Genomic DNA, 15,000 nt, shown 5'->3' with positions numbered 1-15,000 from the left:
TGAGGGTGTGGGTTCGAATCCCGCTCTCGCCCTTTCTTTCTCCTAAGTGTGACTGGAAAATCTATGAGTGTCGTCTAGTCATTCGAGTGAGAAGATAAACCGAGGTCTCGTGTACAGCCACGAACCTAGCGCACTGAAAACGAACCCATGGCAACGAGAGTGTTGTTGTCCTCTGGCAAAATTCTGCAGAAGAAATCCATTCTGATCACTCACTCATTCCCTCGACCGCTGGGGTCGTTGGGGGGACATGAGGAAGATGTCATAGCTCGCCACGCCGTTCTGTTGGCAGCTGTCGTGAGGAGATCTGGCATCGTCATTTTGGTCCATTCCTTGACGTTGTCGGACCAGCTCTTTCTCTGCCACCTCCCTCTACAGTCCCTTGCAGGATGGTTTTGGAGAGGGTGTTATGTCGTATGACGTGACCAAACCATGCCATCTTCCGTCGTTTGACAGTCGCCAGCAGTGGTTCTTGGGGCCCAACAAGGTTGCTGACCAGGTTTCCGCACATAGTCATTGGTCTTGTGCTCCTTGTAGGAGATGTGAAGTAGTCTCCTCAAGCACTTGGTTTCGAAGCCACTCTGATAGGTACGACAAATATATAAGCGAAGACTGAAGACCTGACAAAAGCGCGTTGAAGTTATGCTGCTGGTCAGGCGCTGGGCATCTGTTTAGCAGATGTGGTGTAGCGTATATGGATTTGTCCGAACGCAGTGATGCCACCTGGTGAAATGGTATGATGATCAGTGTATGTATGTATGATGTTGTAGCATCTTGCAGTCACAACCTCCTTTCTCGTGGATCGGATTCTTTCTTGCTCTTGCAGTATGGTGTGGTAGTATCGGCGAATGTGAACGCCAAGAGGACGTGGTGCATTATACTGCCGTGCAATGCCGTGCAATAATGACGTGCAATGTAGTGCAATAATGCCGTGCAATGTAGTGCAATGTGATGTGATGCAATGCAGCACTGGTGCAGTGCATTTCAACGCACAGCACTGCATCGCGAAACGACGCGAAGCATGCAACTCGACGCAACGCAACGCAACGCGACGCGACTCATCAACGCGACGCGACGCGGCGCTGCACAATGATGAATGATGATGGTATCTATACACCCCCCCGAATACGGAGTGTGGCTGCCTACATGGCGGGGTTAAAAAAAAAACAGGTCACACACGTAAAAGCCCAATCGTGTACATACTTATGAACGTGGGAGTTGCAGCCCACAAACGAAGAAGAAGAGGAAGAGGAAGATATGGATACTTCTACAGCGCCTATCCTCGGTCGGAGACCAAGCTCTAAGCGCTTTACAAACACGGGGTCATTTACACAACAGGCTGCCTACCTGGGTAGAGCCGACTGACGGCTGCCATTGGGCGCTCATCATTCGTTTCCTGTGTCATTCAATCAGATTTCAGGCACGCACACATACACACTCAGACAGACATGTGGCATTTTACGTGTGTGACCGATTTTTTGTTTATTTACCCTGCCATTTCGGCAGCCATACTCTGTTTTCGGGGGTGCGCATGCTGGGTATGTTCTTGTTTCCATAACCCACCAAACGCTGACATGGATTACAGGATCTTTAACGTGCGTGTTTGATCTTCTGCGTGCGAATACACACGAAGGGGGTTCAGGCACAAACCAGGTCTGCACATATGTTGACCTGGGAGACTGGACAATGTCACCTGTGACTCGCCGACAGTTTGACTACACAAGACACAGAACATTTGTATTTGTATTTGTATTCCTTTTTATCACAACAGATTTCTCAGTGTGAAATTCGGGCTGCTCTCCCCAGGGAGAGCGCGTCGCTACACTACAGCGCCACCCAATTTTTTTTGCATTTTTTCCTGCGTGCAGTTTGATTTGTTTTTCCTATCGAAGTGGATTTTTCTACAGAATTTTGCCAGGAACAACCCTTTTGTTGCTGGTGGGTTCTTTTACGTGCGCTAAGTGCATGCTGCACACGGGACCTGGGTTTATCGTCTCATCCGAATGACTAGCGTCCAGACCACCACTCAAGGTCTAGTGGAGGAGGAGAAAATATCGGCTGCTGAGCCGTGATTCGAACCAGCGCCCTCAGATTCTCTCGCTTCCTTGTCGGACGCGTTACCTCTAGGCCATCACTCCACCTGTTTCCATACCTACTGCCGCTACTGAAAAAATATGAATATGTTGACACGGATACACAGGTGCATTGGGTATGGACATCAAACGAAAAGGTTTGTCAGGTGAGAAATGTTACAGACGTAACACCTGGAAATAATAATAATAATAACGGTATTTATATAACGCTGAATCTTGTGCAGAGACAAATCAAAGCGCTTTTGCCTCAGTCAATCACACGCATGCATAACTCTAAAACTGGAGAAACTGAAGACAAGGAAGAGGCAGGGAAGGGAGGCTATTTTGGGAAGAGGTGGGTTTTAAGGCCAGACTTGAAAGAGCTGAGTGCGGAGACTTGACGAAGCGAAAAAGGAAGTTCATTCCAGTTGCAAGGCTCAGAGACAGAGAAAAAACGGCGGCCAACAGTTGAGTGTTTGAATCTGGGTATGCGTAAACAGAGTGGATCCGAAGCCGATCGTAGTGAGCGAGATGGAGTGTAGAGGTGAAGGCAGCCACAGAGATAGGGAGGGGCAGATTTGTGAATACATTTATAACATAGAGTGCTGATCTTGTACTTTATTCTGAGTGAGACAGGGAGCCAGTGGAGATGTTGCAAAAGAGGAGTGATGTGCTCAGATCTTTTCTTTCTGATGACGAGTCGGGCAGCAGAGTTTTGTATGCGCTGAAGGGACTGAATGGATGAAGCAGGCAGACCAGACAGTAGAGAGTTACAGTAGTCAAGGCGAGAGAGAATGAGAGAAACGACAAATCTAGATGTTACGTCAATGGACAGATATTTCGGGATGGAACTGATGCGCCGCAATTGACAGTAGCAGGATTGACATGTCTGACTGATAAATTTTTGCATGGACAGTGTGTGTGTTTTTTTGTTGTTGTTTTTTTGTTTTTTTGTTGTTGTTGTTGTTTTTTGCAGGTGCTTTGTCTTAATTGTTCAAGGTGTCAAATCTGTTGCGAATCCTTTTTTTTTTTTTTTTTGTCTTCTTTTTTTTCTTATTCAATCTGCGAATAAAACAATTGTGTTTTGTTTTGTTTCATTCTTTTCTTCTTTCTTTTATTCTTATTCACTATACTTGCGCAGCCACACTATTTGGCAAACAGTGTGTGTGTGTGTGTGTGTGTGTGTGTGTGTGTGTGTGTGTGTGTGTGTGTGTGTGTGTGTGTGTGTGTGTGTGTGTGTGTGTGTGAATCAGAATCAGAATCAGCACACGGGACCTCAGTTTATCGTTTCATCCGAATGACTAGCGTCCAGACCACCACTCAAGGTCTAGTGGAGGGTGAGAAAATATCGGCTGCTGAACCGTGATTCGATCCAGCGCGCTCAGATTGTCTAGCTTCCTAGGCGGACGGCGTTACCTCTAGGCCATCACTCCATACTTTCGTTTTTCCCCGATGGCCATAAAAGGGTGTGGCTCCTTTAACTCTCTCCATACGAACGGCGAAAGAGACGACGTTAACAGCGTTTCACCCCAGTTACCATCATCAAAATATTGCAAGCGGAAGGCTCTTATACTGAAGAGGTGAATGGTGACAAAGAATACCACAATTCTGACGACGGAAGCTAAAGGTTGGGTCATTCAGACACCCACTGGACATCCGAGGGGTCTGTGTAGAGGAGAAGAGAGGACTGGCCGTACTGAGTGAGTTAACTCACTCAGGACGGTCAGTCCTCTCCTCTTCCCTACAGAGACCGCCTCGGACTTCTACTGAGTGTCTGAATGACCAAACCTTTTGCTTCCGTCGTCAGAAATGCGGTATTGGTTCTCTACATACACCTATTCAGTATAAGAGCCTTCCGCTTGTGATATTTTGATGATGTTAATTGCGGTGAAACGGTGTCATCCTCGTCTTTTTCGCCGTTCGTATGGAGAGAATTAATCTTCAACGTTTACATCAGGTCACGTGAGTGTACTTATATGGTTAGTGCACGGCCCAACCTTTCCCCCTCTGACAAATTTGCATATGATAATCTGTGTGCACCATCATTTTATTCATCAAATCACATTGTAATTTATCACCTGATCAGCATGAGTATACTAGTACCCGAAAATCATCAGTGATACATTGGGCACAATGATAATGATAATAACAATAATATCATCATCATCATCATCATCATAATAGTGCAATTCATATAGAGTCTTTCCATGCAAAACATGCTCAGTTTCGATGTACAATGTAAAGAACCAGCAAGTAAAACATGCATTTAACCCTTTCACCGCCAGTCAATTCAGAGTACAAAATTCCCTTGTGGTATAAAACACAGAAAAGACAGTGGCTAAGAATAGCTGGGGATTCCCCCTGCGATGTATAGAAAATATGGCCTATCTTACTACCGAACATTAAGAGCAGAAGGTTCATGGATAACAGACCAATGAAAGGTCACCTTTCAGTGACATGGGTCCTCTACCACGCCTGTGCATAAATGCGAGCTTGGTGGTGAAAGGGTTAAACCCTAAAATGGAGAAAAAAAATCTAACATTCATAACCACCCACAAATACACAACCAAACACTTTTATACGTAGACACACCCAACGATTTCCTTACACAACATTACACTCACCATACACCCCAGTACCTATAGATAATGTATATTACATATACATCACAATACTTAACACAGCATTTCTTAAACGGTATCGCAATGTTGAAAAAAAAAATAATGAATCACATCATGTTTACTCCGGGGGGTCACATCACGTGTAGGGTCAAAAAGTGCGTAATCACATGTCATGATGATCACATAATGTAAAGAGTCTCCAATAGTCACGGATGACTTCAATCACATGTCGTCGCAAATCATTGACTTCACATGACTAACAGTTTGGATCGTATATATATAATATCAGACTGCTCATAATTTATTAGACCGTGGGCAACAAAAACTCCTAGAATATGCACCACAATAGCCACGAGAATTGTCGTCAAAGACTATGTGTGCAACAACTGCGGATTAACTAATGCAAGCATGTTAGTTGACTCTGGCCCAACACTCAGCTTATATCACAGATCGACATAAATTTACAGTTGGGCCAACAGCAAAGTGAGAGCTGTATTATCAATGGTTTCTCTGTTGCAATGGGAAATCATTAAACAGCTTAGGCTTTTATGAAGGGCTATGGCTCTCAAACTAGGAGGCAAAATTGTACTGGCTCTTAGTCCTGCAGCCTTGGGAGCTAGATGGCCCTTTGGGAACAATCCCCAACGCCGACTGTCCTAAAAACCCTCTTGGCCGAGAGAGTGGGGGGGTGTAACTTGAGGCAAGACACTCTCCACTATAATCAAATTCTAGCCCAGATTTTCGAGACAGCAGTTCCCTCCTCTGCTGTTCTGATGGCCATAGTATCAGTTTCAGTATCAGTAGCTCAAGGAGGCGTCACTGCATTCGGACAAATCCATATACGCTACACTACATCTGCCAAGCAGATGCCTGACCAGCAGCGTAACCCAACGCGCTTAGTCAGGCCTTGAGAAGAAAAAAAAATTTAAGACAAACAATTTTTTTAATATATATATATATATGATAAAATAAGATTTTAAAAAAATAAATAAATAAACAAATAAAATAAAGAAACAAGTGACAGAAGTCATAAACTGCATGACCACAATAGTCCGGAATGTTTTAAGTAGTGTGAGAGTCAGTGTGGGAGAAACTAAATGCGTGATGACAGGGAGTCACAAAATGCGTCAACACACAAAGAGTTGCGAATGTTTAAGTAGGGGCAGTAACTGACAAAATGGGTGATAACATGACTCACAAAATGCGTTGCCACAAGAGTCAGAAATATTCAGGTAGGGGGAAGTAACTAAAAGTATGATACATTGAACGTGACCTCCTAGACACTGGTGACAAATTCTCTGATGATTTATCTGATGATGATGGCCCTCACACTGAAAGTCCAACACTTTAACTCTCTCCATACGAACGGCGAAAGAGACGACGTTAACAGCGTTTCCGAGTCATCCCAATTACCACCATCAAAATATTGCAAGCAGAAGGCTCTTATACTGAAGAGGTGAATGTTGACAAAGAATACCACAGTTCTGACGATGGAAGCTAAAGGTTGGGTCATTCAGACACCCACTGGACATCCGAGGGGTCTGTGTAGAGGACTGGCCGTACTGAGTGAGTTAAGTAGGGGCAGTAACTAACAAAATGGGTGATAACATGACTCACAAAATGCGTTGCCACAAGAGTCAGAAATATTCAGGTAGGGGGAAGTAACTAAACGTATGATACATTGACTTACAAAATGCGTTACCACAAAGAGTCGGGTAAGTTTTAAGTAGAGAGGGGAGTCAACTAAATGAATGATAACAGGAGTCACAAACTGTGTTACCACAAAGAGTCAGGAATGTGTTAACTCTCTCCATACGAACGGCGAAAGAGACGACGTTAACAGCGTTTCACCCCAATTACCACCATCAAAATATTGCAAGCGGAAGGCTCTTATACTGAAGAGGTGAATGTTGACAAAGAATACCACAATTCTGACGATGGAAGCTAAATGTTGGGTCATTCAGACACCCACTGGACATCCGAGGGTCTGTGTAGAGGAGAAGAGAGGACTGGCCGTACTGAGTGAGTTAAGACTTCCTCTGTGAAACTCGGACTGTCTTATCTTTCCAAGGAAAGAGGCGTCACCAGAATGTTGAACCACCAAGATTCAATATTTCTTTATACATTTTTTTTTCTGTCGAAATGGATCCCCGAGCAAGACCTGGCAATATTGAGCCAACCACCTTCACTGTCGCAGACGCCTACATGTGCGCAAATATCCCGCGCAGAAAACAAAACCTCCAATCATCACCAATATAGACGAAAGACTAGTATCCAGACCTCAGTTTGAGGTGTAGTGCAGCGGAGGGGTGAGAGGGAAGAGAGGAGTGGTGGGACGGGTGGTGGGGAGGATTCTTTGGTACTGCAGGTTCGAAAACTCAAAACATCTTGACAGCTAGCACACAGGACCGCCTCTTTACACCATTCATTTCAGGTGTTGAGATTTTCCACCACCACCACCACCACTCCTATCCGCCCTCCCCCTCCCTCCCCATTCTCCTCCTCCTCTAGTTCTCCTCCTCCTCCTCACCCCCCCCCCCCCCCCGCCCCCCCACCCCGCCCTCCCCACCAGTTACACACAGACGAGTGTTCAGAGGGGATAAACATCAGCACCCGTGTGGCAAATCCAAACCCCTCTCGCAGCAAGGATCCTGATATAGCCGTGGGTATTCCTCGGCACATCCAAACCCCTCTTTGCAACAAGGCCTCAGGTATGATAGTCGTAGACACACCCAGGCACATCAAAACCCCTCTTGCAGCAAGAGTTCAGAAGTGATACCTTACCCCAGTATTTCCAAACCAAACCTCTCTTCCAGCAATTGTTCAGATGTGATCACTGTAAGGACACCGAGGAACGTCAAACCCTTTTACAGCACATACACTCCTGCATTAGAAGATCCAAAACGAAGATCTGTGGGAGCGAGCGGGACAGGAACCAGTGGCCAAGCATATACTGCGGAGGAAGTGGGGCTGGATCGGACACACCCTCAGGAAGCCAGCGTCCAGCATCACACGCCAAGCCCTGACCTGGAACCCGCAGGGAAAGAGGAAGAGAGGCCGGCCTCGCAACAGCTGGAGGCGAGATACCGAAGCAGAGCTGAAGCAGCAAGGGACCAACTGGACTGGAATGGCCAGAACAGCCAAGAACAGAGTGCGATGGCGAGGGGTCGTCGATGGCCTATGCTCCACCAGGAGCGATGGGCATAATGAATGATGAATGACACTCCTGCATTATCCAAACACCTCTTGCACCAAGGATTCAGATATGATAGCCGAAGGTATTCCCCAGGCACATCCAAACCGAGAAGCTTCGAGAATATGTGCTATGGCAAGACGCCTTAATAAATAGATATGATAACATATCCAGGAACACCCGAACCCCTTTTGTAGTAAGGGTTCAAATATGATTATATTCCCCGACACATCCAAACCCCTCTTGCAGCAAACATTCAGATGTGATAACTGTAACGTCAAAACCCCTCTAGCAGCAGATACACTGCGGCTCCATCCAAACAACTCTCGCATCAAGAGTTCAGACATAATAGCTGTAAGTGCACCCCACCACAACCAAACTCTTCTTGCAGCAAAGTTCCAGAAAGGATACCCATAGGCACACCCAGACACACTCAAACCCCTCTTCCATGAAGGGTTCAGATGTGACAGCGGTAGCTACACCAAGGTACACCCAAACCCCTCTTCTACCAACGGTTCAGATATGATATCTATAGGTACTCCTTGGCACATCCAAACCCAACTTACAGCAAGAGTTAGAATGTAATAAACCACCCAGGCACACTCAAAAAACCCTCTTCTCTTCCAGCAAAAATGGGTTCAGATGTGATACCCGCAAGTACACAAGGCACAATCAACCCCCTCTCGCGGAAAGGGGTCAGACAGGATATCCATAGGCACACCCAGGTTCACCCAAAGTCCTCTTGTTACAAGTCTTCAGATATGATAACCTTCCCCGACATAGCCAAACCACTCCTCCAGCAACGGTTCAGATATGATAGCCTTAGGTACACCCTGACATATCCAAACTCCTCTAACCGCAACGGTTCAGATATGACAGCCTTGGGTACACCCTGACATATCCAAACCCCTCTAACAGCAACGGTTCAGATATGACAGCCTTAGGCACACCCTAAAGTATCCAATCCCCTCTAACAGCAACGGTTCAGATATGACAGCCTTAGGCACACCCTGAAATATCCAATCCCCTCTAACAGCAACGGTTCAGATATGACAGCCTTGGGTACACCCCGGCACATTCAAACCCCTCTAACAGCAACGGTTCAGATATGATAGCCTTAGGTACACCCTGAAATACCCAAACCCCTCTAACAGCAACGGTTCAGATATGACAGCCTTGGGTACACCCTGACATATCCAAACCCCTCTAACAGCAACGGTTCAGATATGACAGCCTTAGGTACACCCTGAAATATCCAAACCCCTCTAACAGCAACGGTTCAGATATGATAGCCTTAGGTACACCCTGAAATACCCAAACCCCTCTAACAGCAACGGATCAGATATGACAGCCTTGGGTACACCCCGGCACATTCAAACCCCTCTAACAGCAAGAGTTCAGACATGATAAATCACCCAGGCACACACCCCCCCTCCCCCCCCCCCCCAAGAAAACCCCTATTCTCTTCCAACAAAGAGGAGTTCAGCTGTGGTACCCATACGTACACCCAGGCACATCCTGACACCTGTAAGTACCCTCAGGCACATCCTGACACCTGTAAGTACCCTCAGGCACATCCTAACACCTGTATGTACCCTCAGGCACATCCTAACACCTGTATGTACCCTCAGACACATCCTAACACCTGTAAGTACACTCAGGCACATCCTAACACCTGTAAGTACACCCAGCCACATCCTAACACCTGTATGCACCCTCAGGCACATCCTAACACCTGTATGTACCCTCAGGCACATCCTAACACCTGTATGTACCCTCAGGCACATCCTAACACCTGTATGTACCCTCAGGCACATCCTAACACCTGTATGTACCCTCAGGCACATCCTAACACCTGTATGCACCCTCGGGCACATCCTAACACCTGTATGTACCCTCAGGCACATCCTAACACCTGTATGTACCCTCAGGCACATCTTAACACCTGTAACTACCCTCAGGCACATCCTAACACCTGTATGTACCCTCAGGCACATCCTAACACCTGTACGTACCCTCAGGCACATCCTAACACCTGTATGTACCCTCAGCCACATCCTAACACCTGTAAGTACACTCAGGCACATCCTAACACCTTTTGCAACAAAGGTTCAGATATGATCGCTGTAGCTCCACCCAGTCATGCCTTTCAGCAAGTGTTCAGAAATGATAACCCGCCAAATAATCACACACACAAAAAAAACACCTCTTCTCTTCCAGCAAACAAAAAAAAAGGAGTTCAGATGTGATACCTGCAGGCACACCCAACCATGTCCAGTCCCCGTACTACAGCAGGTACACCCCGGCACACCCAACCCCCCCCCCCCCCGCCCTGTTCCAGCAATTGTTCAGATTGTTCAGCAGGTACAACCCAGCGCTATCGCAAGCCGTCTCAATAGATAGGTATGATAGCCTACCCAGGAAAAACCCAAACCCCTCTTCCGGCATAGCAAGGAGTTCAGATGTGATACCCGTAAGTACACCCAGCAACGTCTAACCCTCTTTTACAACACGCCCACTTGTACACCACCTTGGACAGCCTCCCTGTGTTGTCGTACTGTTCCCGGATCTCCCGACCCTTCTTGTGGTAGCGGCACGCCATGGCGGTGTTCTCGTTAGGCTTAAACAGCTGCTGGCAGCGCAAGCACTGCGCGATGCCCGTGCGGAGGGACCCTCGACCTCTAGGGTCAGGCACGTGCTGCTTGGCGCGGAGCTTCCACAGAGCGATCTCTTCGCCCGGAGTGGAGAAGTAGTCGAGTTGGTCGCCTTCCACGTAGGTACGTTCCCTGCTGATGTTTGTTCCTGTAGCTCCTGCTCCTCCTCCTCCTCCTCCTGCTCCTCCTCCTCCTCCTCCTCCTCTCGGCGGAGCTCCTCCGTCCATGGTGGTGGCTTCCCTGGGGAGTTCCACATCGTCCAGGTGGAACTTGCTGGAGTGGGACTCGTTGTAGTTGAGGACGATCTTGCGCAGCTTGTGCAGCTGGTGCCTGATGGCGTTCAGCTCCTTCTGGAGCCAGTGGATCTCCTTGGACTTCTCCTTGATGGTGCTCACGTGCTCCGACTTCTCCTTCTCCAGCTGGGTCAGGCTGACCTGTGTGGGAGAAAGGGCCGGGTGTGTGTGTGGCGGTGGTGGTGGTGGTGGGGTTGTTGGGGATGGTGGGGTTGGTAGGGATGGTGGTGGTGGTGGGGTTGTTGGGGATGGTGGGGTTGGTAGGGATGGTGGGGATGGTGGGGGTGGTGGGGATGGTGGGGATGGTGGGGGATGGTGGGGATGGTGGGGGTGGTGGCGGTGGTGGTGGTGGTGGGGTTGTTGGGGATGGTGGGGTTGGTAGGGATGGTGGTGGTGGTGGGGTTGTTGGGGATGGTGGGGTTGGTAGGGATGGTGGGGATGGTGGGGGTGGTGGGGATGGTGGGGATGGTGGGGGATGGTGGGGATGGTGGGGGTGGTTGGGATGGTGGGGATGGTGGGGATGGTGGGGGTGGTGGGGATGGTGGGGTTGTTGGGGATGGTGGGGTTGGTGGGGATGGTGGTGATGGTGGGGGTGGTGGGGGTGGTGGGGGTGGTGGGGATGGTGGGGGTGGTGGGGATGGTGGTGATGGTGGGGATGGTGGGGGTGGTGGGGGTGGTGGGGGATGGTGGGGATGGTGGTGATGGTGGGGGTGGTGGGGGTGGTGGGGATGGTGGTGATGGTGGGGGTGGTGGGGATGGTGGTGATGGTGGGGGATGGTGGGGGTGGTGGGGGTGGATGGGATGGTGGGGGTGGTGGGGGATGGTGGGGGTGGTGGGGGTGGTTGGGATGGTGGGGATGGTGGGGATGGTGGGGGTGGTGGGGTTGGTGGGGATGGTGGGGATGGTGGGGGGGTGGGGGTGGTTGGGATGGTGGGGATGGTGGGGGTTGGTGGGGATGGTGGGGGGGTGGGGGTGGTGGTGGGGATGGTGGGGGTGGTTGGGATGGTGGGGATGGTGGGGGTGGTGGGGGTGGTTGGGATGGTGGGGATGGTGGGGATGGTGGGGGATGGTGGGGGTGGTGGGGGTTGGTGGGGTTGGTGGGGGTTGGTGGGGATGGTGGGGGTGGTGGGGATGGTGGGGGTGGTGGTGATGGTGGGGATGGTGGGGATGGTGGGGTTGGTGGGGATGGTGGGGATGGTGGGGATGGTGGGGTTGGTGGGGATGGTGGGGATGGTGGGGGTGGTGGGGATGGTGGTGATGGTGGTGATGGTGGGGATGGTGGGGATGGTGGGGATGGTGGGGGTTGGTGGGAATGGTGGTGATGGTGGGGGTGGTTGGGATGGTGGGGATGGTGGGGGTGGTGGGGATGGTGGGGATGGTTGGGATGGTGGGGATGGTGGGGGTGGTGGGGGTGGTGGGGATGGTGGGGATGGTGGGGATGGTGGTGATGGTGGGGGATGGTGGGGGTGGTGGGGATGGTGGTGATGGTGGGGGTGGTGGGGGTGGTGGGGGTTGGTGGGGATGGTGGGGGTGGTGGGGATGGTGGGGATGGTGGGGATGGTGGGGTGGTGGGGATGGTGGGGGTGGTGGGGATGGTGGGGATGGTGGGGATGGTGGGGATGGTGGGGATGGCGGGGATGGTGGGGATGGTGGGGATGGTGGGGATGGCGGGGATGGTGGGGATGGTGGGGATGGCGGGGATGGTGGGGATGGTGGGGATGGTGGGGATGGTGGGGATGGTGGGGATGGTGGGGGTGGTGGGGATGGTGGGGATGGTGGGGATGGTGGGAGGAAGGGCCGGGGGTGGGGGGAGTGGGGGGTACAGAAAGAAATCAGAGTAAATGTGAAAGAAAGAAAGAAAGGGTCTGTGTCGTCTCTAATTCGTCAATCCCTGATTCGCCTTCTTGTGAACTCTGGTGAGAACCCAGCCCTCTAACCATACTGCTGTTAATATTATTGTAGTAGTTGTAGTAGTAGTAGTTCTTCTTCTTCTCCTCCTCTTCTTCTCCTCCTCTTCTTCTTCTTCTCCTTCTACTACTCCTCCCCCTTCTTCTTCTTCTTCTTCTTCTTCATCATCATCATCATCATCTTCTTCATCATCATCATCATCATCATCATCATCATCTTCTTCTTCATCATCATCATCATCATCATCATCATCATTGTCAACATCATCAACAACAACAACAGTACACCCAAAACAAATAGTGGAGTGATGGCCTACAGGTAACACGTCCGCCTAGGAAGCGAGAGAATCTGAGCGCGCTGGTTCGAATCACGGTACAGTCGCCAATATTTTCTCCCCCTCCACTAGACCTGAAGTAGTTGTCTGGACGCTAGTCATTCGGATGAAACGATAAACTTAGCGCACGAAAAAGAACCCACGGCAACGAAAGGGTTGTCCCTGGCAAAATTCTGTAGAAAAATCCACTTCGATAGGAAAAACAAATAAATAAATAAAAAAAACTGCACTCAGGAAAAAAAAAAAATTTTAATGGGTGGCGCTGTCAGTGTAGCGACACACTCTCCCTGGGGAAAGCAGCCCGAATTTCACACAGAGAAATTTGTTGTGACAAAAAAATAGAAATACAAATATCATCAACATTGTCTTCGTCATAATCATCGTCAACGTCATCGTCATCAGTAGAAGTAGTAGTAGTACTAGTGTTATCATTATCATTATCATTATTAGGAGGCAAGATTGCACTGGCTCTTAGTGCTGTAGCCTTGAGGGCTAGTTGGCCTTTGGGAACCATCCCCAACGCCGACTGTCCTAAAACCCTCTTGGCCGAGAGAGTGGGGATGTAACTTGGGCAAGACATTTTCCGTTATTATCAAATTCTTGCCCAGATTGTCGGGACAGCAGTTACCTCCTCTGCTGTTCTGATGGTCATAGTCGAACACGAATTTACAATCATACAAAAAAGTATTAGTATCAGCATTACTATAGTATTAGCATTACTCGTATTAATTTTGCTAGTATTAGTATATTATGTCATTATCATTAGTAATAGTAGTATCATCAATCATCATCATCATCATCATCAACATCATCATCGTCGTTATCATTAGCAGCAGCAACAGTAGTAGTAGCAGCCGCAGTAGTAGTAGTAGTAGTAGTAGTAGTAGTAGCAGTAGTAGTTATCTATTCCTTTATTTACTACTTAGTTCGTTAATTCGTTAGTCAGCCAGTCAGTTTGTTGGTTAGTTAGTTCCTTCCTTCCTTCCTTCCTTCCTTCCTTCCTTCCTTCCTTCCTTCTTTCCTTCCTTCCTTCCTTCCTTCCTTTCTTCCTTCCTTCCTTCCTTCCTTCCTAGTCCCTTCCTTCCTTCCTTCCTTCCTTCCTTCCTTCCTTCCTTCCTTCCTTCCTAGTCCCTTCCTTCCTTCCTTCCTTCCTTCCCTCCCTCCTTCCTTCCTTCCTTTCTTCCTTCCCTCCTTCCTAGTCCCTTCCTTCCTTCCTTCCTTCCTTCCTAGTCCCTTCCTTCCTTCCTTCCTCCCTCCCTCCTTCCTTCCTTCCTTCCTTCCTTCCTTCCTTCCTTCCTTCCTTCCTTCCTTCCTTCCTTCCTTCTCTCCTTCCTTCGTTAGTTACATAGCACTTAGTTGCTTGGTTATTTACTCACTCATCCATTCACTCATCCATCATCATCATCATCACCTGCATGACGGGCGCAATAGCCGAGTGGTTAATTAAAGCGTTGGACTTTCAATCTGAGGGTCCCGGGTTCGAATCTCGGTAAACGGCGCCTGGTGGTGGGTAAAGGGTGGAGATTTTTCCCATCTCCCAGGTCAGTCAACACATGTGCAGACCTGCTTTTGTGCCTGAACCCCCTTCGTGTGTATACCAGCAAGCAGAAGATCAAATACGCACGTTAAAGATCCTGTAATTCATGTCAGCGTTCGGTAGGTCATGGAAACAAGAACATAACCAGCACGCACGCCCCCGAAAACGGAGTATGGCTGCCTAAATGGCGGGGTGAAAACGGTCATACACGTGAAAAGCCCACTCGTGTACATACGAGTGGAACGTGGCAGTTGCAGCCCACGAACGAAGAAGAAGAAGACGAATAATAATGGTATTTGTATTTGTATTTGTATTCCTTTTTATCACAACAGATTTCTCTGTGTGAAATTCGGGCTGCTCTCCCCGGGGAGAGCGCGTCGCTACACTACAG

At 49.0% G+C, this 15,000-nt stretch overlaps 1 protein-coding gene across 1 annotated transcript in view; it reads right to left on the bottom strand.

Moving 5' to 3' along the window:
• Positions 1 to 10,226: 10,226 nt before the first annotated feature.
• The window catches only part of LOC143277211 (uncharacterized), an 8,095-nt gene continuing 3,321 nt past the window's right edge, over positions 10,227 to 15,000 (bottom strand). The window contains exon 3 of the mRNA XM_076581997.1: positions 10,227 to 10,971. Coding sequence (XP_076438112.1) covers positions 10,342 to 10,971 — 630 coding nt within the window. The 3' untranslated portion in view covers positions 10,227 to 10,341. The remainder of the gene's footprint in view (positions 10,972 to 15,000) is intronic.

Source organism: Babylonia areolata, chromosome 33, assembly GCF_041734735.1.
Source record: "Babylonia areolata isolate BAREFJ2019XMU chromosome 33, ASM4173473v1, whole genome shotgun sequence".
NCBI classification, from domain to species: Eukaryota; Metazoa; Mollusca; class Gastropoda; order Neogastropoda; family Buccinidae; genus Babylonia; species Babylonia areolata.
The sequence above is the reverse complement of the archived record's forward strand: the minus strand, read 5'-3'. Positions and strand labels throughout refer to the sequence as shown.